Raw genomic sequence first — 25,209 nt, 5'->3', positions numbered from 1 at the left:
CAGCTGCCCTGGCCTTGGTCCATAATTTAGGTCCCATTTCAGATCCTCAACCTCTCCTCATCAACAAATGTTTTAGCAGGAGGTGGTGGCTCTTACATCAGAAGGGGCAGGTGATTATAGCCCTTCTCTTACGTACTGTGGTGCTACGATTCGAGACGCTTGTTGGTCTTCTGGAGGTCTGGGCATCCCACCTCCAGGCTCTACAAAGGGCACAGCTGATACCGTTTCACAGGGAAAACCCCCACTAGCCATAAATGCTGAGTAAAATGCCACGTTGCCAGCTACAGAAGCATCACAGGTGATGGAAAAAGATGCCTGAATATTTTAGACCATCACTGACTGTGCTGCTTGAGAGATGGGAGAGGAGAAAACCTGTCAAGTTTAAGACTGTGCAGAAAAGCTTTTGTGCACGATCTCCAGTCAGTCAGTCCCTCCCATCTGCCATTTCTACCAGCTGAGCCAACGCTGGGAAGTGAGACATTTCACTCTGCTTTATGAACGGCTTAACCCACTCCCAGGCAGGGGCCAGACTCCTTTCAGTGCTCTTTCGGGAAGCTAACGGCCAGGTCCTAGCACAAAAGCTAGGCCGTTTACTCCTACTGGCCCTCGGGCAGAGGGATTTGTAAAGGTGACGTTGCAGGTAAGATGTCAGTCCTGGAGGCAAGCTGGGCACAGAATTCTGTGCACTGTCCCCTTCCTGTTAGGGGAGGGGGAGTGCAGAGATGTTCCTAAGTCTTAGTTGAGGGGCTAGTTTGTGGAGGAAGAGTGGACCGTGCCCAGCTCGTTCAGTGCTGGCACGGGAAGTGCTGTCTAAAGGAAAACCAAGCTCCCTTCAGCAGAGGTTGTGCATCAATGGGCCTGAGCCCCGCAGAGACAGATCCCACTGCCCGGACCTTGCGGAGTGGGGCTTCCGTATGCACAGCACGGTTAAAACACTCATAGCCCAGGTGGGGTTGCATACACAGTTCCTATAGTACAGCTCCTATCCTGTAAAATGGGTATACCAACCCCGGCTGCTGCCAGCAGGGAGGGGGAAACAGGAGAAATCAAAAAGCAACTTTAAAAAATTCCACTTTCCTATGCTCCAGCAGAATTTAGTTTAGTTTCTCTAGCCCCGTGTAGGTTATCACATTCACTTCGAGAGAGACTGGTCCTATGCCCTGGGCCAAGGATATGGTCCTATGATGACATTTCTTATGCTTGCTCCAGGAGGAGCCAAATCCTATTAAATTATCCTGAGTGTAAAACCTGTCCTGCTGCAGAAGGGACACTGCCTCCTGCCCAAAGATCTGCCCTCCCCCCGCTAAACACAGCAGAAAACAACAGCCAGGAAAGTGTAGTGTTTCATTTTCCCTTTCTGTAGCGTAACTGGGGCAAGGGAGTCTCAAGGACCAGGGGCTGTATTATGCCATGTATGTTCCCCCACCTCCCGTGGAAGGCCAGGGGAGCTGCGCACACATAGCTGAGAGCAGAATGTGGTTCCAAATATTTGAAAGCTCTGGTTTTTACTACTGCAGTCCAAGCGCAGAAGATCATCCTCAGAGCAGCCCTAACTGGTCCTATCAGTGTAACACCTAGAACCTGAGCTAACTACAAAAATAAATGGGTGTACCTGTGCCCGTCTATCAACCCCACATCCAGACAGACTGGTATCCTCTGACAACCCCTGCATCTGAGGGCAAAATTGACCTTGGATGGGAAGAAACATCACCCTAGAACAAGCTCTACTATTCTACTGTGTGAACAGCCCCGCTGCCGCCCCTCGTGCAGATCAATGTTAAAAGCAATAACTCCTTTCCCCAGAAACGCCCAGTAGGATCACGCCAGAACAATCATAGCATCTCCTTTCCTGGTCTCCCATCATGCAAGGATGTCATAATAAATGGCTGGCTTCCTGGTCTTGTCACGAAACTGCTCCAGCTTCAGGCCAACCCGGAAGAGAACCGCCTCGTCCCACCACTTTGCCATGACCTGCAAGAGGAAGACACAGTGGCAGCGCCGTTACCATCACCGCCAGGGCTTTAGGACACCCACCAGTCTGTAAGAAAGGTCCAAGCAGTGGCTTCTCCAGCAAGAACAGCTCAGACACGATGAATGATGCTGGAATCCTATCCGTAACGGGGTCAGGGTACGGCTGAAGCCAGATGGCACCCGAGCATCACAGATCCCAACACTGAAAGGTTACAACCACCAGGGACACATGGGGGAAAAAACAGGGACTTTGAAATCTACAGAGATGTGAGAGCTCTCTGGGGCCAAGCTGGAACAGTAAAAATCCCTCCTAGAGAGGGACAGCTGCCCTCTCCTAGGGGCTAGCTGGTTTCCTAAGACACTGTAGTCCCTGGAGGAAAGTAGGCTTGTGGATGCTGGGAGCAGGGCTGGCCCTAGATGATGCAGATGGCTGTTGGAGGTAACAATTACAGGACCCCCAGCCAGCACCCTCTCAAAGACTGTTCCCTCTCCTGGCCCCAGTTTCTGTGTACCAGTGAGGTCTTCCTCGCTGTCCCCATGCTTCTGGCCTTCCTCAGGATACAGCAATCCCCATCCCCCCTTGCGTGAGAGGCTCGGAAGCCTCCAAGGACCTTTTACGTGGATTTGCCAAGCAGAGAAGGGCAGTTCAGGACCTCAGCCTGTGCCTGAGTCCGATGCGACTGTGGCTGGGGAATTACAGATGATGCTCTGGGCGGCAGGCCAGGTGTGTAGCTTTTGGTGCGAGGCACCTGAAAGAAGGAGACCCTGTGCACACGAAGAAGAGTCAGGTAGGAACTCTCTCCAACTAGTCTTGCCTGGGACCTTCCAACCCCATCCCAAGAACCACTCTCTCTCTCCGGCCTGCCCCTCCTCAGAATAGCAGCAGCACGAGGCAGCACCTTCACACACAGGGCAGGGGGACGCTGGCATGGAGTTCACAGTAACAGGTGTCGAGGGGCCAGAAGCTAAGGAACCGAGAGGGATGGAAGCAAGTTAGAGGGTAACATCCCCGGGAGGAAGCACTTACTACAACATGAAACCACCACCCCAGGGTAAAAGCCCGCTGGTAGCGTGGGGTGGGAGTTAGACAGCAGTCCTGGCTGAGAACACCAGCTGGCGCTGCCAACTCACGAGGCTAAAAGGTGCTGAATTCCAGCTAACGTTCGCGGTCTACAGCCAGCGGCACGTCCGCCCGCTGCCGCCTCTGAATGGCTCCCCACTTGGTTCCGAATCCTAGATTCCTCCTGCCTACGGGAGCATTTTGAGGGTTGTGGGTCTTTGTTTTCTTCTGGGGGAGGGGGAGGAAAGATCTGTAGTCACAGACACCCAGCCAGTCAAAGCAGGGGGCTGAGACTGGAGGCTTCGGCAGTTTCTTGTTTGAGCAGCATGAGTTTGTACAGCACCCAGCATAATGGGGTCCTAGCTGCTACCCCAGTACAGTACAATGCAGCGTAATTCCAGTTACCCCAATGCCCTTTATCCCATATTCCTAGATATGTGAATGTGCAGGGTATCCCCCACGTAGCCCTAGGTTAGTTAACAGCACTTCTGTTTCTCCCCACCCCCAGTTATTTGGAAGTTTTGGATGACCTCCAGGCCATTCAGAGGAACAGGCATGTACCGTAATCACACGCAGAGCTGCTCCCTGCTCCGCGGAGGCAGATCCTTACTGTGTGGAATGGGGAGACGTATCCCGTACGGTTTCATGCCTGGACGAAGGTTTCGCTTCACTCACAACCCTCTCTGCTCCCTCGTGTCCTGGTCTTTCCCCCTCTCACCCAACCCAAGAACACAGAAACACAGCAGCACACTTGCTTCCAGAGATGGCCACAAATGCATCTGTCAAAGGTACTTATGTGGCCCGCTTTCACTGTAGTATCAATCTGTAATGGATGTATCCTCCTGACACCCCTGTGAGCTAAGGCAGTGCTATTAGCCCATTTTCACAGATGGGGGATTGAGGTACAGAGAGGCTAAGGGACTTGGCCAAGGTCACACAGGACGTCTGTGGCACAGCAGGGAAATAAACCCTGGTCTCCCAAGTCCTAGGCTAGAACCCTAACCAGTGGGCGGGCCATCCTTGTTCCGTCTTAGAAGGGCACCCCTATACATTCCAATGGGAAAGGAGCTAGAGACAAATAAAGGGAGCAACAAAGGTGGGAACAAGAGAGCGAAGGGAGAGGGAGCAACAGGAATGGGAGAGACCCCAGGAGAACAATCGAGGAGGACATGGGGGCACTGAAGCAGATCCAGTGTTTTCTGCTGGCCCCTGGGCTCTCATTCTCCTGGTGACCCACAATACATAGTTCTGTATTAAGTCTGTTGACAAGGGAGAGGAGAAGCTTAGACGTTCTGGTACCGAATTCCACCCACTTCATGAGCAGAACCAGTACTAGACACCCTTCTACCTGCAGAGCAGTGCGGTCCGGGCAGGTCTCATACTAGCATTAGCCAGGGGTTACAGTGTTTACCTGAAAGCTAATGGGAAGCCCGGTGGAAGTGTACCCAACTGGCACCACCAGGCCTGGGATGCCTGTGAAGTTTCCAAGCTGCATGTATCTGCAAGAGAATGGGGGGGAAAGTTACTTAACCACAGTCTAACAATGTGAGTGTAAGTCACTGCAATTAGAAGAGGCAGCAATGGGAGCAGCTGTGATTTCTCTTGCTCTACAGCTAGTGCTCCTATACCGTTGCCTGTAGCCACTGCAGGTGGGACAGGCAGGGACTGGAGCAGCTGTGAGTTTCCCCAGCTTTCCCCATACAGCCGGACCATAAATACATTTTACCCCCCAGGGCAAACAGGACAGTTCTCACCGCATGGTCTGGAGCATCGTTAGAACATCAGTGTTCCCGGTCAAAAGGTCAGAGTCATGGATTCTCGGGGCAGGGCAAGCAGTGCCTGCATGAGAGAAACAGGTAGTCAGCAATCACCATCTCCTGAAGAGACAAGTCAGCTCCCACTATGCCACCTTTACGGCATACGTTTGCGCTAACCCACCCTTGGAATCAAGCCAAGATCTTTTTCATTTGTGCATCAGCAGCAGCAACAACTTTGAACTGGAAAAGGAGTTTCCTGATGACACACAAAAGAGAAGAAAGAGATTCCAGCTCCCTCCCTCTTCGCGCTGCAGAACCAGCACAGCTCAGTTAACAGGAATGTGACAATTCCTATTTTAGTCAGCACAAGGAGCAGTTCCGACTGTGATACCGACAAGGAACAGGTCTGGGAGCAGAGAGGAGCAATTTTAGAGTCACATTTCCTTAGAGCAAAGGAAGGAAGTTTGACCCATGGAAGTCAGAAAAGGTATAATTCTGCCAGTTACAATGGATTAAAACGTGAATCCCAGAAGCAGGTGCATCACACACATGTGCACATTTATGCCATGAGTTTCACTCCAGGCCACAATAAACCCCCTTGGCCCACACTGCAGGTACCTGGGGTGAGGATACAGTTCACGTTGGCAAAGATCTCTCGCAGAAAGCTCATGCTCCGAGTCCTCTGCCGATTTGCCTGCAAATAGAAGGAGATGGTATCAGTGCCCAAGCTGGGATGTACCAGGAGGGCACCAAATTAAAGAACACACAGAGTCCTCCAGCACTGCCTATCCCCCTGGGATTGGGTTGGGGGTCACAGCATCCTTCACTGATAAACAGCCAGCACCGCCACCGACTCACTGATCAGACCCAACATCAGCGCACTAGGCCAAATGACGACTCCTTATCAGTGCCCCTCCCAGTCTGCCTTGGTTCTGATGCAGTGGGCGGCACAGCTGGGTAAAGTCTCTCCGTGGCTTTCTACTCAGGGTGCAGAGAGCTTCCAAGTCGGACGTCTCCTCCCCACCACCACGTCAGGCTGCAAGATGCCTCCTTCTGCGTCTGCCTCCTCCCACTCTTCCACAGAACACGCCTCACCTTAATGTAATCCAGAGCTGTGAACTGGGAAGCCAAGGCAAGGCTGAGCTGAGTCTCCAGATTCTGAAACACAAAGAAACTTCGGGTGATCCAGGGCAATGCTGCCTGCCACACATCAAGAGAAGGCTGAGAAACCCCCCGATTTCAAACCCCATGAGCCTGTCACAAGTGTAGCAGTGACTGACACAAATGGCCTGAGACGAGTAAGGCGGATGCTCATAATCCCTGCATCTGCCCCTTACCATGTCCTGGAGGTGGGTGTTGAAGTCGGGCTGCAGGAAATCCCTCAACTCGCAGAGAATGCAGATCACATGCGCCACCCGCACCTCCTCCATCTCCGGCAGGGACAAGTCAACCACAGAGGCACCTAAAGCCTGCAGGTGCTCTACAGCTGAGCACAAAGCAGGAGCAAAAGGAACACATGATTCCTGCTGTTCAGAAGGCTACAAAGAAACGGCTGATATTGAATCGCACCAGAGGCAGGGGTTCCCACAGCCACATTCCCACAGGCTCTTTGCTTGTGTGATCACACAGCATATGGACAGTAACACACTGGCTGCATCTAGTTATGGGGATGGGGGGAGGAGGACGGAGGGGAAGAGGACTCTTGCCTCTGCCACTGGCTCGCTACATCTTGGGTAAATCATTTCTAACTCAGTTACCCAGTCTGTAAAAAGAGAACAATGCTTCCCTGACTTTGCAAAGTGCTTCCAGATCTATTGGCATGAACAATGCTAGACTAGTGCGAGGTTGTTATTAACGTTACTGGTCTGAGGCTCTCATCCAAGCCATATTAAGAATGGCGAATGTGAAATGGAGGTCAAAGATGAAGTCAACACCATGCTGCAAATTAAGGGGCACTGCGTGGTTGCATGTCTGTTGGTTAAGGACATGGAGGGGGAGTTGGGACTCACGGGCTTTATCCCTGACCGCTGCAGACTCACTATGGGACCTTGACAAGTCACTGAACCTGTCTGAGCCTCAATTTTGCCATCTGTAAAATGGGAATAAGATGACTTACCTACCTCACTGGTGTGTGCACATTCAAATACGAATCAGGGTTCGTTCAATGGTATACAAGAACTGATTATTATTAAAAAATAATACATCTGACCTGCTTTCCAACCTGTAGCAATGTAGGTGGAGTTTGAGTCCCTCAAGCATTCAGACTGCATCAGCATGTGCATTTTAATTACTATACTGACAATTTGCCCCCAGTATATGATAGTAAAAGACATCCCAAGACTACACACAAGGGAGCAGACTTAAATCTGCTGTGGGAAACACAGCTCTGAATTTCCTGATCTCTGGGTAGCTAAAACTCAACTCTGATGCTGCATTTAATTAAGCAAAAACTCTCTTTGGTATTTTTAAAGAGCCTGTCCTCTTGGGATCCAAGTGCTGAATGCGAGTTATGAGGTAGAGGGGGGCCCTGAGGACTGCAGGGGGAATCTGAATTCAAAATTAACAGGGCGACAGTGCAATAACATTTATATATACACAATCGAAATAGGAGTTGGGAATAGGGAGGATAAATGCACCCAGGACAACAACAAAAACACCCGAGGAAATGGATCAGCAGCTAAAATCTGATGCATGTGTGATGCATGTTACATAGGCCATTGTGCAGTCTCTCATCCAAGTACTGACAAGGTCCATCCCTGCTTAATTTACCAGATCTGACAAGACCACCCCCCAAGATAGTATCCCTGCAGCATAGCTGATCTGGCTGTAATAAAGAAAGCCCCAAGAAATGGGTTAATTGGAGCAGGACTCAGGCCTGCATCTCCCACGCAACGGAGATGAACATTAACACTAGGCCAGCAGACAAGGCAAACCTAGAAAGGCTTTCAGAAGACATCTTTGTACAATTACATTGTAAATATGATGGCACGCAGGCTGGGTTATCTGACAGCAAAGAAACTACAAGCCTAGAACGCCAGGTTCAATGGTGGGCAGGGGAGAGGCAGGGAAGGAATGATCATTTGAACTAAACAAGCCCAGAGCTGCTCAGCTTTAAAACCCCAGCAAGATCAGGGTTATTCAGGGCACTGTGGCCACTGCCCTCATGCAGCCAGCCAGCGGGAACCACGTTAGCCAAGGTTACTATTCCAGAACTCAAACGCAAGCTCCAAGACTGAAGGCACCCCTTAGGTGAGTCACAAGAGAACACAACACGGTCTGAGTTACAGTCAGCGGCTCCGATGGACTCCACACACTTCTCCTCCACACTAAACAGGCTGCCACAGGTTGGAGAGTCCGGGGCCTTCCCAGCCTTTACCGCAGCTTTGTATAGGGACACGGGGGAGCAGCTGTCAGAAATGGAGTAATGGCAAGGTAAGAAACTCTTGCTCTACCTTTTTGGCAGATGGCCAGAATTTCTGCATCACAAGCCTGCAAGACAAGACAGAAAAATATCAATTAATTAAAGGCCTTTATCCGTTGTCATCCCCTCTTCCCCCAGGCTGAACCCAACACCAGCCTCCCACCCATCCTGAGAACCAAATTAAGGCCACGTGCTCCTCCCCTCCTTGCAGCACAGTCTGGGGCAGCGGATCCCACACATCCCACCGCTGCTATTTGTAGGGCCTCAGCACCAAGACCGCTGCAGTTGCTACTCTGGAAGAGTGGGAGGAAAACAGAGCCCCAGGGCAGCTAGCACAGCACACGAACCATGGGACATTTCCGTTTCTGCCATGGGATTTTAAGGTCCAATGTTCGACGTGAGGAAGGAAAACACTTTCAGTTCAGAACGCCGCTTCAGAAAAGTAAAAAAAAAAAAAAAAGTCACCCCATGTTTTCTTGTGGAAAATTTCAATTTCAACGGAACCCTGCTCTCCCTCGACAAAGGTTTTCATTGTGAAGTTTCCGACCAGGTCTAGCGCTAAGGGTAGCGAGGAGAAAGACCTCTGCAAGCCATCTTCAGCTGGCAGGCTAGGGGAGGGGGAAAGATGAATTGAAGGAACTCTGACAGCGGATACAGTGCACCATAAAAAAAGAGAAGAGACAAAAGGCACCTTAAAAAAAGTCCAGTCCACGCCCAATTTTAAGCCCTGGAGGTCAGGAGTGAGGATTTCGGACAGGGATAGTGCTGGCTGCTTTAGTCCTGCAAGGGACAAACAAAAAGATCCCGTCAGGCCCGGAGCTAACCACAGTGATTGATCAAACAGATCATTTGCAGGGGGTAGCCAAGGGGAGAGGGGGGATAACAGAGAGAACGAAGCTCACTCACCATATGGGTAGAGTGGATCTGGCCCAGCCAGGATGCTGAATGCAATGGCTGCATCCGTCACTGACGTACAAATGGGGCCTGTCCCGAACAAACGAAACGGTTACAATCATGACAAGTGACACACGCTCTCACACAGGTGCTTACAACTGCGGTGGGTCTTCCCGTGCGTGAGCACAGTGAATTCACAGAAGTGGACGGGAGCTCTCTTACCAAGGCTGACGGTGGAGTAGGAGAGTGGAAGGCTGCCGTGATCACTGACTCGCCCAAACGTACCTTCAAAGAAGCAGCAAACAGACACAGAGGTCAGACGGAGGTGCAAAGGAACAAACAGTATTAACAGGAGACGGACCAATGCCATGCAGCTCGGACTCCATGACTCAGTCTTCCTAAAGTTCCTTGTTTGGCATCTGGGTTTTGGTTCAGGCCCATCTCTAGTACTAGCCTACCAGGGGTCCAGGCTCACGTGCACTGCCTGTAGTCAGCAGGCATCAGTCCTGCAGAGACAGTGGCTCTGGACTGGATTTCTTTCATCGAACCCATCAGGCTCAGAACCCTTCACAGAGGAGATTCCAGGGAACGCACTGGGGGGAGGGGAAATAAGAGCATCCTTGGCTGAGGATCTGGTTCAGCTAGAAGCTAGCACTGATTACAGCACAGACATTCAAGAGATGGAAGAGAAACCTACAGTCTGAAATTCCATCCTGCCGCTCCCAGAGGGCCCACAGCAGGGCTGCTTCCCTACGTCTGTCCTCCAGTCCAATATCAAAGTTAGGGAGGCACCCTAACTTTAGGGGAGGCACCAGTAGCACATGTGCTCAGGAGGAAGAACATATAGTAGGAGAAACATTTTGGAAACTAAGCTCTCGATCTTCGTGGAGGCTTTACAGAGCAGAAGCGACTGTCCCCCACCTTTCCACCAGGAACCAAGACTCTGCTCCTCCAAACGTGCATCTGCTGAACTTTGAGCACATGTGCAGTTCCGCTGAGGTCAACAGGACTACCTGTGCACGAGCTTAACTTTAAGTTTGTGCATAAGGATCTGTGGGCTCGAGGCCAATCACATCACCTTCCTACTTAGCAGTATTTTCTCCCCTCTTCGGAGAAGGTCTGCCGTGACATGCTACATGCACCCGCCCAGAAAGGAGTACAAGTTCACTTGGTTTTACTAATCCAGTGGTAACTGGAGCCTTAACGTGAGATGCAGGGCTGGGCTGACCTCCTCATTCAGAAGGACAGAATGCCTAGGTTGAAGAAGATTATTTACAGGCTATAAAATCAATTCCTTGGATTTACAGAAGCTCTCCAACAGAGGCAGCTGGATTTACAATTGGGTGATTCCCCCATTGTTTCTCTGCCCCCTTAGTCCTCTCCACCCTGGAGGAATACAGTAAAGAAGGGTCACTTGCTGGACGGAGACAACTTTCCAATGGTGTGCATTCCAAACCCTTAGCTGGGTGGGGCTCAGCAGTACCATGTCGGAGATCCCTCTGGACTCAGGGCGAGTGGGGCTCCTGCTATAGCATCCTTCCCTTCCACTCCCCCAAAAAAACCCAAGTCCCCACTCTCCCCAAGGTTGGCGTGACATCTACTTATCCTGCTCCTTCAGCCAGGGCGAGTCGCTACGCCAGGCTTAGAAGACAGGAGGGGCTGGAATCCAGAACGCCCCAAGTGTCAGCTGGAGTCAGGGACGTACCAACTAAGCCGTCTCCATGCAAAGGATGGTTTTCATTTCAGTGACAATCCAGACGGCGCGCGCTGACACCCAAGCTCTAAGTTTCCTGCCAACAATCTGAAGTCACGAGTCCAAATACAACAGACCGCAGACAAGTCAAATCCTTGGCGTGGTTAGTTATAGCCACACGCTGAACTGGCACCAGCACCCCCACCCCGCAGAGGGCCGGGGAACAGCTTCACGCTTGGGAGGGTACTGGGAAGAAATGCAGGATCCCCAGCCAGGTAAAGGGGCATTCGTTACCTTTCAGGCCCACAACGCCGCAGAAAGAAGCAGGAATCCTCACAGAGCCACCTCCGTCAGTGCCAAGAGCCAATGGGCAAAGACCTACAGAGACAGTCGTATATGCGTGGGATCACAAAGACTGTTGACAGCCCTTCCCAGCATCTTTAACAGGAGAGGGGAGATGGTACACCTGACGCTCCCATCTCTACAAACAGCGATTCCCGCTGACTTCCAAATCCCCTCAGAGACCCACCCACAACCAGCAGCTTTTACACCAGAAAAAGCATGGCAGGGAAAGTCTGTTTACTCCAGCTGGTTTATCCTTGATCACTGGCCCCTCCCCGTGGATTCTGCCATCTCCTGTTCTCTGCCCTCTTCCCAAAATACCCCTGGTACATCTATCACCCACCCACCAAACTTCCACCATACCCTAGAAACGTTCCCAAAGGTGGGTGGGTTCAGTACACCTCACCTGCAGCCACGGCAGCCGCCGATCCGCTGGAGCTACCACCAGTGAAGTGCTGGGGATTGTACGGGTTCCTAGCGGTGCCATGGAATCTGACGTACATAAAACGAGAGTGCAGACTTTCAAAGAGGGCAGACACAGCTGAGGGCAGGGGAGGAACCAAAATCCTATCTCAGAAATAGCCTAGCTTTGTAGCGTAGGGACAGTCACTACTCTCGTGGCATCCTGCTGCCCTAATTCACAACCCACCCTCCCAGGCACTCCAGCCTTCACACAGCTCAGCCTCACCGCTGTGCAGGTTAGATGTGAGAACATTCAACAGCTGAGTTTCGTGATGGAGGGGGGCTTTAAATGTAACTGACCAAAAAAAAAAAAAAAAAAAAAAAAAAGAGGGAGCGGGGGGACTTGTTTACCTGTTGGGGTTACAGCCAGTGGTTCCCATCCCTAGTTCATGCATATTTGAGACCCCGATAATGATCGCTCCAGCCTCTCGCAGCTTCCTGGTCACTGTGGCATCTTCAGTCTCTGGCTCTGTCCCAAGATACGCTGTTCCTGTTCGGTGGTGGTAAGGTACCTTAATAAGAAACAGCAGAGTGCATTAGATGTCCTGAATCACTCAACACACAAGGTCCAGCTACTTCTTCTGCACAACAGAGGGACGGGATTCTCCCAGGAATCAGTGCCCATCTGTTCATGCATTATGGTGAAATTAGAGCAGGGCAACAAGGGCAGCTTTAGGGCAGGCAGGGTGCTGCCTTCCTTGTGCTGGAGTTCTCTCTGGATACTACTTGCAATCGGACAACCTAAAATCAGTATTTCCCTAGCTGCTCTGTACAGACGCTCGTTAGATACCATGATGGGGGAGCACTAACACTATGTAGATAGTCAGATAACAGTGACCCAGCTTTGTATGAGGCTTGGAGATCTTTGGATGGAAAGTGCTATAGACGTATCCATGATCATTCCAACCTGTTGGCCAGACGGCAAACGATGGCTTTTTTGTGCGGCTCCACTCTCCGCATTCACATATTAGAAGAGGGGCAGGTGTCAAACTTGGATACCTGAACTTAGGCACCTACACTGGTATTTAAGCACCCAAATAAGTAGCCTCGTTTTCAGAGTGCTGAGCACCTGGCCCTCAAATGCTCTGATGAGGAGAGTGAGACTGAATAGAACAGAACACAACCCCTACAGCTCCCACAGACATGTCTGTAATTCAATTCATCTAACTGCTGACATCGCTGTCAGGAGTCACTAAAGGTAAGTATTGTGAGGAGACAGGCAAAAAAGCGGTGGGTGGGATTTACAAAAGCACTCACTGTAGCCCTAACTGAAACTCAGGGCTTCAGTTCACAAGAAATTTTGGTATTTTGCAAGTTTGCTTTTGTAATGATTCAGAATAAAAGCCAATTTTACTGAAGTTTCTTGCAATCCAAAGACCTCTGAAAATTTCGTTTCAGCATCAGGGAACCAGGGTGTTCCCAAAAAGAAACATTCTTGTCAGTTTCATGACTGCTACAGAATGCCAGTTTCACTCAGCTGCTGCCTGGGCTCCCTGGGCATCTGCTGTGGACTTTGGAACACAGGCAGGTTTCCAATGGAAACATACTTGGGTTCCGGCAAAACATTTGGCGTCAGCAAATTGGCATTTGCCAACAAACTCTAACACCCTAACCCTAACACCACTCCCCCTGACGTCAATGGGAAGACTCCAACTGATGTGAGCGGGAACAGAGTTTGGCCAACACAGAGAACTTTTGGAAATCGCACCCTCCAACTCTATGACTAAGTTTACTGAATTTCTGCTTTGTCAGACTAAGAAGTACCTCTTTTCCCTCTCCAGCCCCCTCCTACCTTCTGGGTTCCCTGGGTTAAATGCTATTAGACGTTACGAATACCAGATATGGAATATGCTTTTTATTTGCTCATATTCCAGGGTTGGTCTTATTGTTTTAGCCTAGCTACTGTAACTGCAGTTTCTACTCTTATTCCTGTAAGTGCCTAGACCTTTTTTCAAATATCTTATTGAGAGGTTTGCCTTGACAACATCCTGAAGCAGTGAGTACCATAGGTCAATTGCATTTTTTTTTAAAAGGAACATTTCCTTTTATGCATTTTAAAGTGAGCTGCTTTTAAGTGCCTTTGAGTGTCCCTCAGCTAGAGAATACACAGCGAATGCTTATAACCTCACATAGCCTAAACAGGCAGCCACGCCGCACTCCAACCATGAAGAAAACTCACCACTTTAATCTCTTCTTTTAAGCAGACTGGGATTCCATCCAGAAGAGAAAGGGGACATTTATTCCTGTAACGAGTGGTGGAGGCTTCAGCCATCTGGAGAGAGAAAGGTTTTATCTTAGTTGGACAATGGGATAGGTCTGAGAAGATGGACATGATCAATACTGCAAACTAAATACAACCCAAAGAGATCTCCCCCCGAATGAGCCCAGAGCCCTTCTACCATGGGCAAGAGGAGAGAAGCTACTGCTCGTGATTGATTATTATCCAGGGCTGGAGGTCATGGAGCAAAAGAGCCACAGGGTGGGGAGAATAGTATGGACACCATAGAGAAACACGTCCTAGTTTAAGCAACATTCAGTAGGAATTCTTGGTGGACGTGGGCTCCCTCATCTCTAACACAGACATACCTTCTGTATCTGGGCCCGGTCCCATTGCACAATTGCTCGGAGAGGAGGGCTGGATTTCTCACAGTCCTCCAGCGAGGAGATAATATTCTTAGCAACCTGGGCCGGTGTCAGCTCCCCAGTCCTACAAAATAGAGGAGAGTTTAGAGACTGGGATCCTGTTACAATTCCCACCTTCCCTCCTCCTGGGACATTCTCCGCTTCTCATGCACAGTTCTGGAGGAATCCATCCTCTGGCACGAAGGTGTCATGCCATCACCCTTTCAGCTGAGAACTAGATAGGAATCAACCAGGAGCTGATTAACAACACTCCCTAGACAGCTAGCGCTACTGAGTAATATGAAATGCTTCCTTCCCTATGAGAGCTTGTCCCCCCAGCACTCCTGTCCCTAGAGAGTGAGATAGGATCTGGAAACCCAGTATGAAGCCTGGGAACACCAAGATCAACAAGAGTGTTGTAGATGACAGAACTACAGGCAGAACTATTACACTTTCTTGGCAAAGTATCCAAGGCTGTGGAACTCCCTTTGGTCAGACAGCAGGCTGAGCTCAGAGCACAACATGGAAGTCAACTTTTTGTGCAGGTCTCCCACTGACGACGAGGACTGCAAACAGCCTCCCAACATCGCCTTCGTAATCAACCCCCAAAAATGAGCCTTCAAAAAGTCAATATACCCTAGGAAGAAACAGGCTGCATTAACGCTTCCTGTAACTGTGGCTGCTAGATACCAGGTTGAGGTGTACACTTGAGATGCATAGAGAGGTTACATGAGGTAAGAGCATGCATGTGCATATACCCAAATGCACCATTAGACAGGGAGCTGGCCCCACCCTTCCATCTGTTCTGAGGATAATTTCTGTTAGCATCAGAGAGGGGCCTGAGGCATACAGTTCCTAGAAGTTTGGGAGAGGATTTTGTTTAGGCCAATCTCTGATCACGGCTTCCTAGAATTGTTTTAACCTTTGATTCCAGCTCCGTGCAGCAACAAAAGCCATTAGGTCTATGGAGCGTTCCAGCGACCTCCGGTCTGTTCACACTCACTGAGTGGAATGGCATCAAACTGGGAGGGCAAGCACCGTGGAGACTCAGTGGAGGTTCTCCAGGATCCTCAAAGACTTTGAAGTGTGGTGACCTTCCATCCACCCAACCAACAACTGGACACAGCTCCCCATCAGTTGGGGAACCAGTGACATATGGAATCTTCCCACTTCCCTGCCTCCCTGAGAAGACTACAGATAAGATCGAGTGCTAAGGACTCAGACTTAGGTTCCCTGCCTAACCACATTTTGCAAGAGCCTGCAAATACTGGAAAAGTGTAAATGCCAGCGAGGAAGAGGATATATTCAGCAGATGAAAGTGAAGAACTAGAAGTGATGGGATGAAATTAAGAGGTGGCACATTTAGGCCACATTTTGGGAGAGAAATTCCTAACAGAGATCCATTAGGACAGGTAAAGGGAACCACATCAACCCACGGAGGGGAAAACAGAAGACAAGATACCCTAATACTTATAGGTCCTTTCCACCAATCATTTAATCTCACCTACCGGTAGCAGTTCAGATAGTCCTGGATCCCTTTGAAACTGAACCCAGTACTGGCAGGGTGCGATCTGCAAAAAGAGAGAAATAAAGAAGTGACAGTCAGCAGCCAAAGAACCTGCCTCGAGACTCACAATGCCAACAAGGGTATGACGAGGTGCTGACCAGGAAAGCTCAACCTAGTACTTCAGATTCCAGCATAACAACTAGAATCTCTTTTCCACCCAGAAAACCTTCTTTGCCAAAATCCAACTTGCTCTTTTGAGCCCCTCTGAAAATCCCAACTGAGGTCTTTAGCTGTTAAGAAATTTGTCTATGTAAAATGGTACAATTGTCAAAAGTGTTTAAATGACTTAGCAGTCTGAGTCATGGAATTAAAGCTTTAAGTCATTTAGATGCACTTGAATATTTTTCCCTAAGTCTTTTTAAACGCAAAACTTAAATGCACGGATAAACAGACATCCATTAGAACGACCAAAAACTGAAGTCCAGGGTTTGTAGGAAGGTTTAAGGAACAACTTGCCACAGAAAAGAAAAAATGATTACTATTATTATTTGCATAACATTAACAGTATGCTCGGCACTTTTGAGACCACACCAAAATCACGTTCCTGCCCCAAAAAGCTCACACTCAAAGCACATCACAAAGAATAATTCAACATGCCATAAGCCTAAAAAGGATCTAATCTATAGCGGTCAGTATTTTCTGGCATAGGATATGTTGGAATATATAGGACAGACACATACAAATCAGTTCAAACAGGCTAACTGGTAAGACAGACAAATCTGCATTTGACCTATGGTGTTCTAAGCAAACATAAAGCTTTCCTAAGTATGTGGGTGATTAAGGGCTTGCCTTTAAACATGTTAGCTAGTAAGTTTGAATTACATGCTGTTTAAGAACCTTTCAAACACACCTTTCAAATACATGTTTCAATGGTCATGGTCAATACGGCTAATATAGTTGATGGGGGAAAGGAGGACAGCAGCCCAGGGTAGAGTGTAGAATTGACTATGAGCGGCTAGCATGTTTCTAAAGTTGCTGTAACTGGTCTGAAAACATTTAAGTACCTAGAACAAACAGTACTTAATTCAAATGTATCTTAATTCAAAACATTTTCCCCCCAGTCTAGCCAAGGGTTAATGAAGTAAGAGGAGCTTTTGGTATCAGAGGGTGCAGAGATAGTATGGGCAGATATCGAGTAAGGACACAAGCTGCAGAGGAAGAGAAGGGAAAGGATGCTGCACATAAGAATTCAGAAAGCATCCAGGGAGGGGGGAGGAATTCCTTATGACTTGGACCACTGTTTAAGACATACAGAAAGTCACTTTGTTTTGGGGAACCTGATTTTGTCCAGACTAGACAATGACATAACCCAATACTGCATGAATACACACACAGACACACAAATCCCCTACTCCTTGCATATCATTGCTGACCTTGTCTCCATCAACTGCTTGAGAATCTCCAAGGTGCTTTTAGTCTCAGACTTCTCCTTTCTTCCCTCAGCAGCAACCTCTGGAATAAATGTGGGGTCTTCATGGATATCGAGATACTGCATGAGAGTGAAGTTATTCATCCTGCAAGAGAGACGGAGAGTCACTGCTCGAACTTGTCAGCTCCACCCTAATGTTTTAATTAAAAAACAAACACTCGGTTAAAAGGAAAATGCTTCAGGGGAGTTCTCCTTTTGAACAATGTGCTACTCCCAGCGCTACTAGAAACTATTGCAGAACTACTAGAAAACAATTCTCTTTCTCTGACTCACTCACCATGGTCCTCTGCAGAGGCGGAGCAGGATTACTAGATTATTCATTAATTTGTACGTTGCAAGGCTAAAAGGGACCATTGTGATCATCTAGTCTGACATCCCTATGTAACACATACCTGGCCGAATCGCCAGGTAAGTGTAAACCAGGGCTTAGAAATGAACATCCCCAGTGATCAGAGTCTGCTTCTGTACTCAGTGGAACACAGTGTGATGACAAAGCAGTTAAGACGTCAGCTATAAGTAGCACCACAAAATTCTGCTAACCTGAGAAGAGATACATTTGTCTTTCTAGGTTGAATTAAGTATTTTTCCTTCCAGTGATCACTGTACTAAGACTGAGGAAGATTTTGTGCTTGGGCAAGTAAATATTCATGACTATTTGGCAAGGTCAGGTTAAAGCAGAAGAACAAGTCATGAATGACCACAGAACCATTTGGTCATCAAACAGGCTGCAGACAGCCATGCCCTGGCATCACCTAGTGACATTAAGTCTTTGCTACTGACCATCACATAACAATGCAAATTCAATACAGAGCTATCACAATGTGATGTCAGAATGATGCTCTGTAGTTGTTCTGTAGTTCTCCACAACTCTCCCCTTCTTCTATAACTTATTTCCTGATCCTTTCCTAGATGCCGGGATCCCACCTACCCCAATCCTCCTACTTTAGCAATTCCTCCCACTTCCTAGCATCTGTCAGGTCCATCAACCTGCAGACACCCAAATTGTAACACAGGGCAAAATCCTGGCCTCGTTAAGGTCAATGGGAGTTGTGTTCACTCATGCCAGGATTTCATCCCCAGGACAAAAATGAGGGTTAAAAAAACAAAAAAAAAGCATAAGCAGCTCTAAGTGCAGGGGAGTTAATTTTTTTTAAACATATATACTATGGCTAAGGATAAGATTACGTCACAGAGGTCATGGAACTCAGAGATTCTGTGACTTTCAGAGACTTCCATGACATTTTCCACTTCGGCCCTGAGCAACGGAGCCAGAGCTCCGAGCCGCCACAGGCAGCAAGGGAACCGTGGAGCACCAAGCCGCCATGGGGACCCCGGAACTCTGAACCATTATCACAGTAGGTGCTGGCCTCCACCACCTGCCCCGCACCCTCTCCCTGCCTTCCCCCCCACCCCAGAGCAGGGCTTAGGCTCCCATCCCCCATTTCTTTTTTACAATTTGAAGAGGCTTTTTCCCCACCACCACCAAACCTCAAACACTCCATATATTCCCAGCTGGCCACCTCATGTCCTTCTTTGTTAGGTACTTCTGTGATGTGAATTCAAATAAGGATTAAATCTGCAGGTAACACTGATATTGGAGGGGAAGCCAAACGTACAAGGAGAGCAGAACCAAATGGCAGAGTGACCTAGAGATATCAGAACATGGAGCCCTGCAGGCACGGAGAGGAGATTTGGTCCTAGAAAGCCCTACACTTCCAGAGAGAAAATAAGCAGCATAGATACAAAACGAGAGCATGTATTCATATTCAAGCAGTTGCACTCCTCCTATAAAAGGAAGCTTATTTTCATCTTGTCTCCATAACAGTGTCCTAATGTGACTTTCATGCAACCAATTACTGAAGGTGCCACAAGGAAGGTCTGAGGGCTGGGAATCAGGAGGAAAAGTAAGGAAATATCCATGAGCGTCTTGATTTTAAGAAGTGACCCACTGTACAAGAGCGTGACAGTTGCTGTCCTTGTTAATTTGCATTCTTTTTGGAGGTATGCAGTAGCAACAGAACACAATATAGATCCTACCTAAAAAAAAGTGTTCTTAGCATTACAGTGAAGAATATTAAAATGTATTGTAAGATATTGCCCACCAAATTATAAGCAGTACTTGTGCGCTGAGCTGTGAACCTGAATTACTAGGACCTCTTCAGATCAAAATGAACACAGTTAAGGGCATGTTCATGGCTACGTGCACTGAAAAAGCAACTGGGAAGTCTAGAATAAACTAAACCAAAACCTTCAATCTGAACATTTCAAAGAGAATTATGGATCTGGTTCTGAATCTCATGTGACCTCTACTGATCTCCTGCCCCTACTACAGGTGAATGAAAACATCAGATCGGCATACCCCAGAACTTTAAGAAAGATGAGATTGCTCTTTCGTAAGAACATCTGAGATGGCACAGAGGCAACCCAAAGGAAGTTTCCAAGCACAAGGTTGGCTGTGAAAAGAAAGGGTTAAACATTCTCCAACAGAAAATCCAAATGTTATCAAATTAGAGAAATTAAAGAAAAAGCCAGCAAACGCCAGGGCCTTTGCACAATAGTTCTGCCCACTCTCTTCCGGGCCCTAGCAAAATCCCAAATTATACAGCCTCTCTCTTTAAAGAGGTCATTGCAGATACTCCAGATCTGTTAACAATGCAAACCTTAGAGTGCAGATATGGAATATACTCTTACCTTAATAAAAGCGGCACTATACAAAACTGCCCGAAAGCCTAGAAGAGAACAGAAAAAAGGATGAAAAACAAGTAGAATTCATTGACAATGACTTTTACCATAGCCCCTCTCTCCCACAACTGGGAGCACTAGCTGTGGGGAGCTCTATGCTTTAAGGAAATTAAAATACAAGCCAAAAATAGGAGAAATCCATTCATGCAATCCTTAAAGGGAAACTGTCAAAATGTTTCAGGCCATAGATGCAGCCCACATTTATGGAATCCTGAAAATTCTTGATACATGTTCCTTCCTTTCTCTAGCCAAAATACATCGGTTCTCATCCCTCACAGACACACACAATCTCAAAAGTTATGCATACACAGACAGGTTAAGTTAGCCACAAGAAATCTGTAGGTTCCATCCACAATCCTTGTAGCTTTCCACAAAACATATGAACGAGTTAGGAAGTTTCTAGCTTATTGAATCCATTGCAAGGATATTTTACAATTAATACTCTGTTGCTCTGATACACCAGTGAACCTGCTCCCCTACCTCAATCTAGTCATCTCGGTAAAGCATCGGAAATGTAAACATTCCACATTAGGAACCAAGCCATTCAAACTCTATCTTTATGCGTTTGCTAATGCAGCAAAAGGATTCCAGAGATTGGTCACATTCTATCCTGATTTAATAGTGCAAAATCGTGCTTAAAAATTAATTAATGGCAGAATTCAGGGTAGGGGGAAATGTGCTGAAGTTTTCTGCAAGTGTCTCTTATTTCTGTACTTAGATAAAGAGATAGAAAAGATCAATGGACTAAATTATGAATTTGTATTTATAATAGCTCCTTTCTTCTGAGATCTCAACATGTTTTACAAAGGTAAATAAAGATTAAACCACTAAGACATCTCTGAGAGGTCTGGACATATTTTCATTCCCATTTTACATATGGAGAAACTGAAGCACAGAGAGGCAACGTGGCTAGCCCAAGGTCACACAGCTAAGCTGTAGCATGGGCTAGGAAATAGACTCCTTGCTCCCAGTCTTGTGCTTTAGCCACGAAGACAGCTCCATTAACAAAACTGGAAAAATTTCCAGTAGCTAGTTTTCACTCCCTCCCTCGCAGTTGTCAAGCTCAGGAACAAGTCATCCAATTAAATGGGGGAAGGGAGACATAATTTATGTAGCCCTGCCAATAGTTCTTTGTAAGTAGCTTTAAGAAGAAAACTGTGACATCAATATATTGTAAAGGCAAAACATTTTACAAAAACCTCTTTCGGAGCTGAGGGAACTACAAATGTGTGTTCTGTCTGATTACGTACAAAGATCACTTCCAACTGGGGGTCAATCACTTATCCCTATCAGCACTCTGCTGTGCATGAATCACATGGTGGTGCCAGGATCAGAGGAGAAGAGATCAGGGGCAGCCAGGGAAGCAGCAATAAATCAATGGACCAAGAAGAGCTTAAAAATCCTCAGAAAACTGGTGAGGTGAAATTTCACTGTTTGTATGGTGGACTCTCAGGTTCATTTGCTGACAGCAAAGTCATAAGCAGGCTGCAGCTGGTGTCATGATTCTTTTCCATGTGCAAAGGGTTTTTATACTTGGCCTCAGCTGCAGGGTTTTCCCCAATGAGTTCGGAATGTATTGTAAACAGGGTGGATTGATTTAAATAAAAAAAAAAATCCGATTTTTTTTTTTATTTAAATCAGATTTTAATTAAAAAACCCAATAAAATATTAAAACAACAGTTACAATTAAATCTCATCACAAACACGCTGAACCTATACTTAGTCTCATAAAAATGAATTAATGGCTCTAGTCTGTCCAGCTTAACTACCAGCTCTTGATTCTTGAAAGTTCTGGGCTTTCAGTTTCTCAGCAGACTAAAGTCACATGTGCAAAGAAAGACACAGGCTAGATAGGACTGTTGTTGTTCTGTGATCATGTGGTGATGAAGCTGGGCCAAACAAGGCAGAGGAGTTAGTTCAGGCACTATCTTAAAGGCACAGAGAGAATATTTTCATCGTCTGGTATTATTCACTCAATGTTGCAAACGTAGCAAAGATGAGAAGATACTTAGAAGAAGAAATGGAAGGATGCTCCTTAACAACATATGGCTGCAGTGCCCATTTAATGCATCTTTTAGCCAAAGACTTAAGTACGTCTTCTCCAGGAATAAAAGAAAATGTTGTTGAAGTTGCGAAATACTTCTGTAACAACCATTTTGCTTCAGCTTCACTAAAGAGAGAAAGAAGATCCAACCTAATTCTCCCTCAAGATGTTCAACGGAATTCTGTAGTTAGAATCATAGAAGATTAGAGCTGGAAGGGACCTCAGGAGGTCATCTAGTCCAACCCCCTGCTCAAAGCAGGACTAACCTCAGCTATATCATCCCAGCCAGGGCTTTGTCAAGCCTCCGCTTAAAAACCTCTAAAGATGGAGATTCCACCACCTCCCTAGGAAACCCATTCCAGTGCTTCACCACCCTCCTTAAAACTGTTTTAAACAATTTAAACTGGCCTATTCTCATAAAACTTTGTGAAGAAAACCCGTGATAAAATAGATGGAAGTATCTCATCCAAAATATCTAACATTGGATTAAAGAGGAATGTAGAGGATATGCTCAGTATACTGAAGCCTATATCCATAGCCTTAAACAAACTTCAGAGAAATCGTTGCTGCATTGCTGATGTCAAAATTTGGAAGGCACTTCAAGGGACACTGAAGAAAGAAATACCTAACCAGAAAGTTAAACTGCAGGCAATAAAGAAGCGAATGGATCAGCACTAACTCCACCTCATTTTCTTGCGAACATTCTCGACCCCAGATATAAAGGTAGATGCCTAACTTCTGAAATTGCTGCTGCTGCCATGGCATGGGCATCTCAAAATCACTCCTCAGTTATGCCAGTCATAATAAATTTCAGAGCTGGAACAGAACCATTTAAACAGTACATGTTTACTGATGATGTTTTGAACAAAGTCACTCCCCTGAATGGGTGGAAATCATTAGCCAGGCACTTTGAAACAGAGTTCTTTCAGTTGCTAAGCCAACTTTTCACAGCAGTAGCTTCCTCTGCAGGCACAGAGAAAATATTTTCTTCATTGGTATTATTCACTCAAAGCTAAGAAATCAACAGGGAATTGAAAAAGCAGTAAAACTCGTATTGCTGATTCAGTCTATGAATAAAAATGACAGGGGAGTGGGGAAGATGAGAGCTAGTTGTAAAAGTGTTAACGACAGCGTATGTTTAGTGTCATAATGACTTGTCTGTTAGAGTTAATAACATCTGAAAATTAAAAAAAAGAGTTTAAGGACAGCCATCAGCCAGCAACTCAGGAGACTGCTGCAATTGCAAATGTGAAACATTTATGTAACATTTAAGATTTAGTTTAATAAAATGTAAGTGCTATTGTGTTTGTGTGTGTGATTTAGTTCTTACCCATTCCTAATGTACTGCTGCTGCATCTGCAGCTTGACACAGGTAATGACTATTATGTACTATTTCCTAAATTAATAAAAATCACGATATCTAAAATATTACACAAAGTATACCCTCCTAGATTTTGTAAAATGCTCTACTGAGTTGTAAATTAACATGTTTAGTGATCAGATTTGCACCATTGTTTAAGAAATATGTGAAGACGTATCAGTGGGAAACTTGATTTAAATCAACGATTTTCTTGGTGATTTAAATAATGATTTTAAATCAGTGATTTAAATTCCCTTGATTTAAATCAATCCATCCTGATTGTAAAAGATTTCCCAGCCATGGGGCCCTAGAGAATGCCTGTCTCTGCACTGAGCTTTCTTAAAGTGTCCCACTATTGTATTAGTGTAGATCAGCCACTGGTGTTTTTAAATAACGGTGTCCTGTAAACCTGCTCAAAACAGGGAAATGCCCATTCTAAAGGGGTGAGAGTCATTTTATTTTAAAATGTTTTCACTCACAAACCGTAGATAGCCAGACTGTTGAACTTCCCAGTGCAAACTGATACTATTCACTGCTTTGTTTACTTAGCTGTATCTGCACTGGTGGAGCTAGATCAGAGTAATTCCCAGACAGGCAACTAGTCAGACTATCCAGTCTTGTTACAGGAGTCTGGGTCTGTGTGCTCTCTCACAGAATCACAATGAATGAGTTGCAGAAATGGACAAATCCCAGACACTTTACACATATTAATAGCCCCCCTGACTTCAACATAACTACTTGTGTGAGTGAAGCTAGCTGGATTTGCACCGACTCAACAGAGATCCCATTTTCCTTTTCCAGGCAGCACTTATGAACAGTGAGGGGAAAACACCGGATATTTACAGTTGTAAAACACAGCTCAACAGTCTCCTCCCACTGGTTAGCTTTAGAGTTAAAAGGTAGATGTTATTTTAGAAAGAAGGGACGTGCAGGAGTTTAAACAGTTTAAGAAACGGCTTTCTCACGAGGGGATTTTTATTCTTATTCCAATGAAAACTAACAAACAGCTCAGTAATTAAAACTTCCACTGCAGCTCTGTCCTGTCGGTGGAGGAGCATCCCTGCACCTGCTCTGCGGCAGCCTTTTAAGTGGAGCCCTGCCCCTTGCCCTCACTAGGACTTTGACAGAGATTAGCTTGACAGAGGTTTAAAATCAGACCTCTTCGCCCTAGCTTTGAAGGGCTCCTCCCCACGCTGTCTCCAGTGGGTTTGGTTCAGATCCGCCTCCCCAGGGAAGCGGAGGCTGGGAGTGGGCGCACACCCTAGGTGCCAAACCCCGATATCACTGGGGGCCCGGCAGTACTCACCGTGTTAGCCAGGTGGGCGAAGAGGCGCAGCGGGAAGCCGGACAGCCTGACAGACCGCTGGGGAGAGACAGAGAGACAGACAAGTGCTGCGGGTGGGGATGGGGACGGGACACCCGGGAGGCTGGCGCAGGGCGGGGATGGGTGGAGGGATGGAGACCCCCCCGGGGGGGAAAGGCAGCCCCCTTTACCCCACCCCAGCAGCCTCCCCCGGCCCGGCCCGGCCCGGCCCGGCGCTCACTGCGTCCCGCGGGGGCTGGGGACCGCTGTCCGCGGCCCGGCCCGCCTCTCGGCGGTGGAAGGTGGCGCGGGGGGTCCCGGTGCAGCGCCGCACGAAGCCCAAGTAGAAGAGCAGCAGGGCGGCCGCCAGCGAGAACAGCAGCAGCGGCGCCATCCTGCCAATCCGAATCGGCTCAGCAGCGCTCCGGAGCGGGACTAGGCCGGCTGACGTGACGCACCACGCAAGGAGGAGGCGCTGCGCAGTGGCACTAGCACAGGGCGAAAGGGAGGAAGTGCTAAAAGCGAGGTTTGCAGCAGGAGGA

The 25,209-nt window shown here is 47.4% G+C and overlaps 1 protein-coding gene across 1 annotated transcript; it reads right to left on the bottom strand.

Annotated features, from left to right (window-relative positions):
* Nucleotides 1–397: 397 nt before the first annotated feature.
* Nucleotides 398–25,187, bottom strand: LOC137151700 (uncharacterized). Its single transcript, XM_067546032.1, has 20 exons — nucleotides 24,909–25,187; nucleotides 24,671–24,727; nucleotides 19,910–19,947; nucleotides 17,163–17,303; nucleotides 15,731–15,793; nucleotides 14,187–14,307; nucleotides 13,780–13,872; nucleotides 11,952–12,112; nucleotides 11,545–11,630; nucleotides 11,091–11,174; nucleotides 9,326–9,388; nucleotides 9,116–9,193; nucleotides 8,901–8,989; nucleotides 8,241–8,277; nucleotides 6,126–6,274; nucleotides 5,884–5,946; nucleotides 5,407–5,482; nucleotides 4,786–4,870; nucleotides 4,443–4,530; nucleotides 398–1,971 (listed from the first exon to the last, which is right to left on the bottom strand). The coding sequence occupies exons 1-20, from the start codon at nucleotides 25,059–25,061 to the stop codon at nucleotides 1,861–1,863; spliced, it is 1,836 nt and encodes a 611-aa protein (XP_067402133.1). The 5' UTR covers nucleotides 25,062–25,187; the 3' UTR covers nucleotides 398–1,860.
* Nucleotides 25,188–25,209: the final 22 nt, after the last annotated feature.

The sequence above is a fragment of the Emydura macquarii genome, unplaced genomic scaffold (genome assembly GCF_026122565.2).
Source record: "Emydura macquarii macquarii isolate MOO-44397 ecotype Brisbane River unplaced genomic scaffold, CSIRO-AGI_Emac_v2 contig_1119, whole genome shotgun sequence".
Taxonomy (NCBI): domain Eukaryota; kingdom Metazoa; phylum Chordata; order Testudines; family Chelidae; genus Emydura; species Emydura macquarii.
This window is presented reverse-complemented; position numbering and strand designations above follow the sequence as displayed.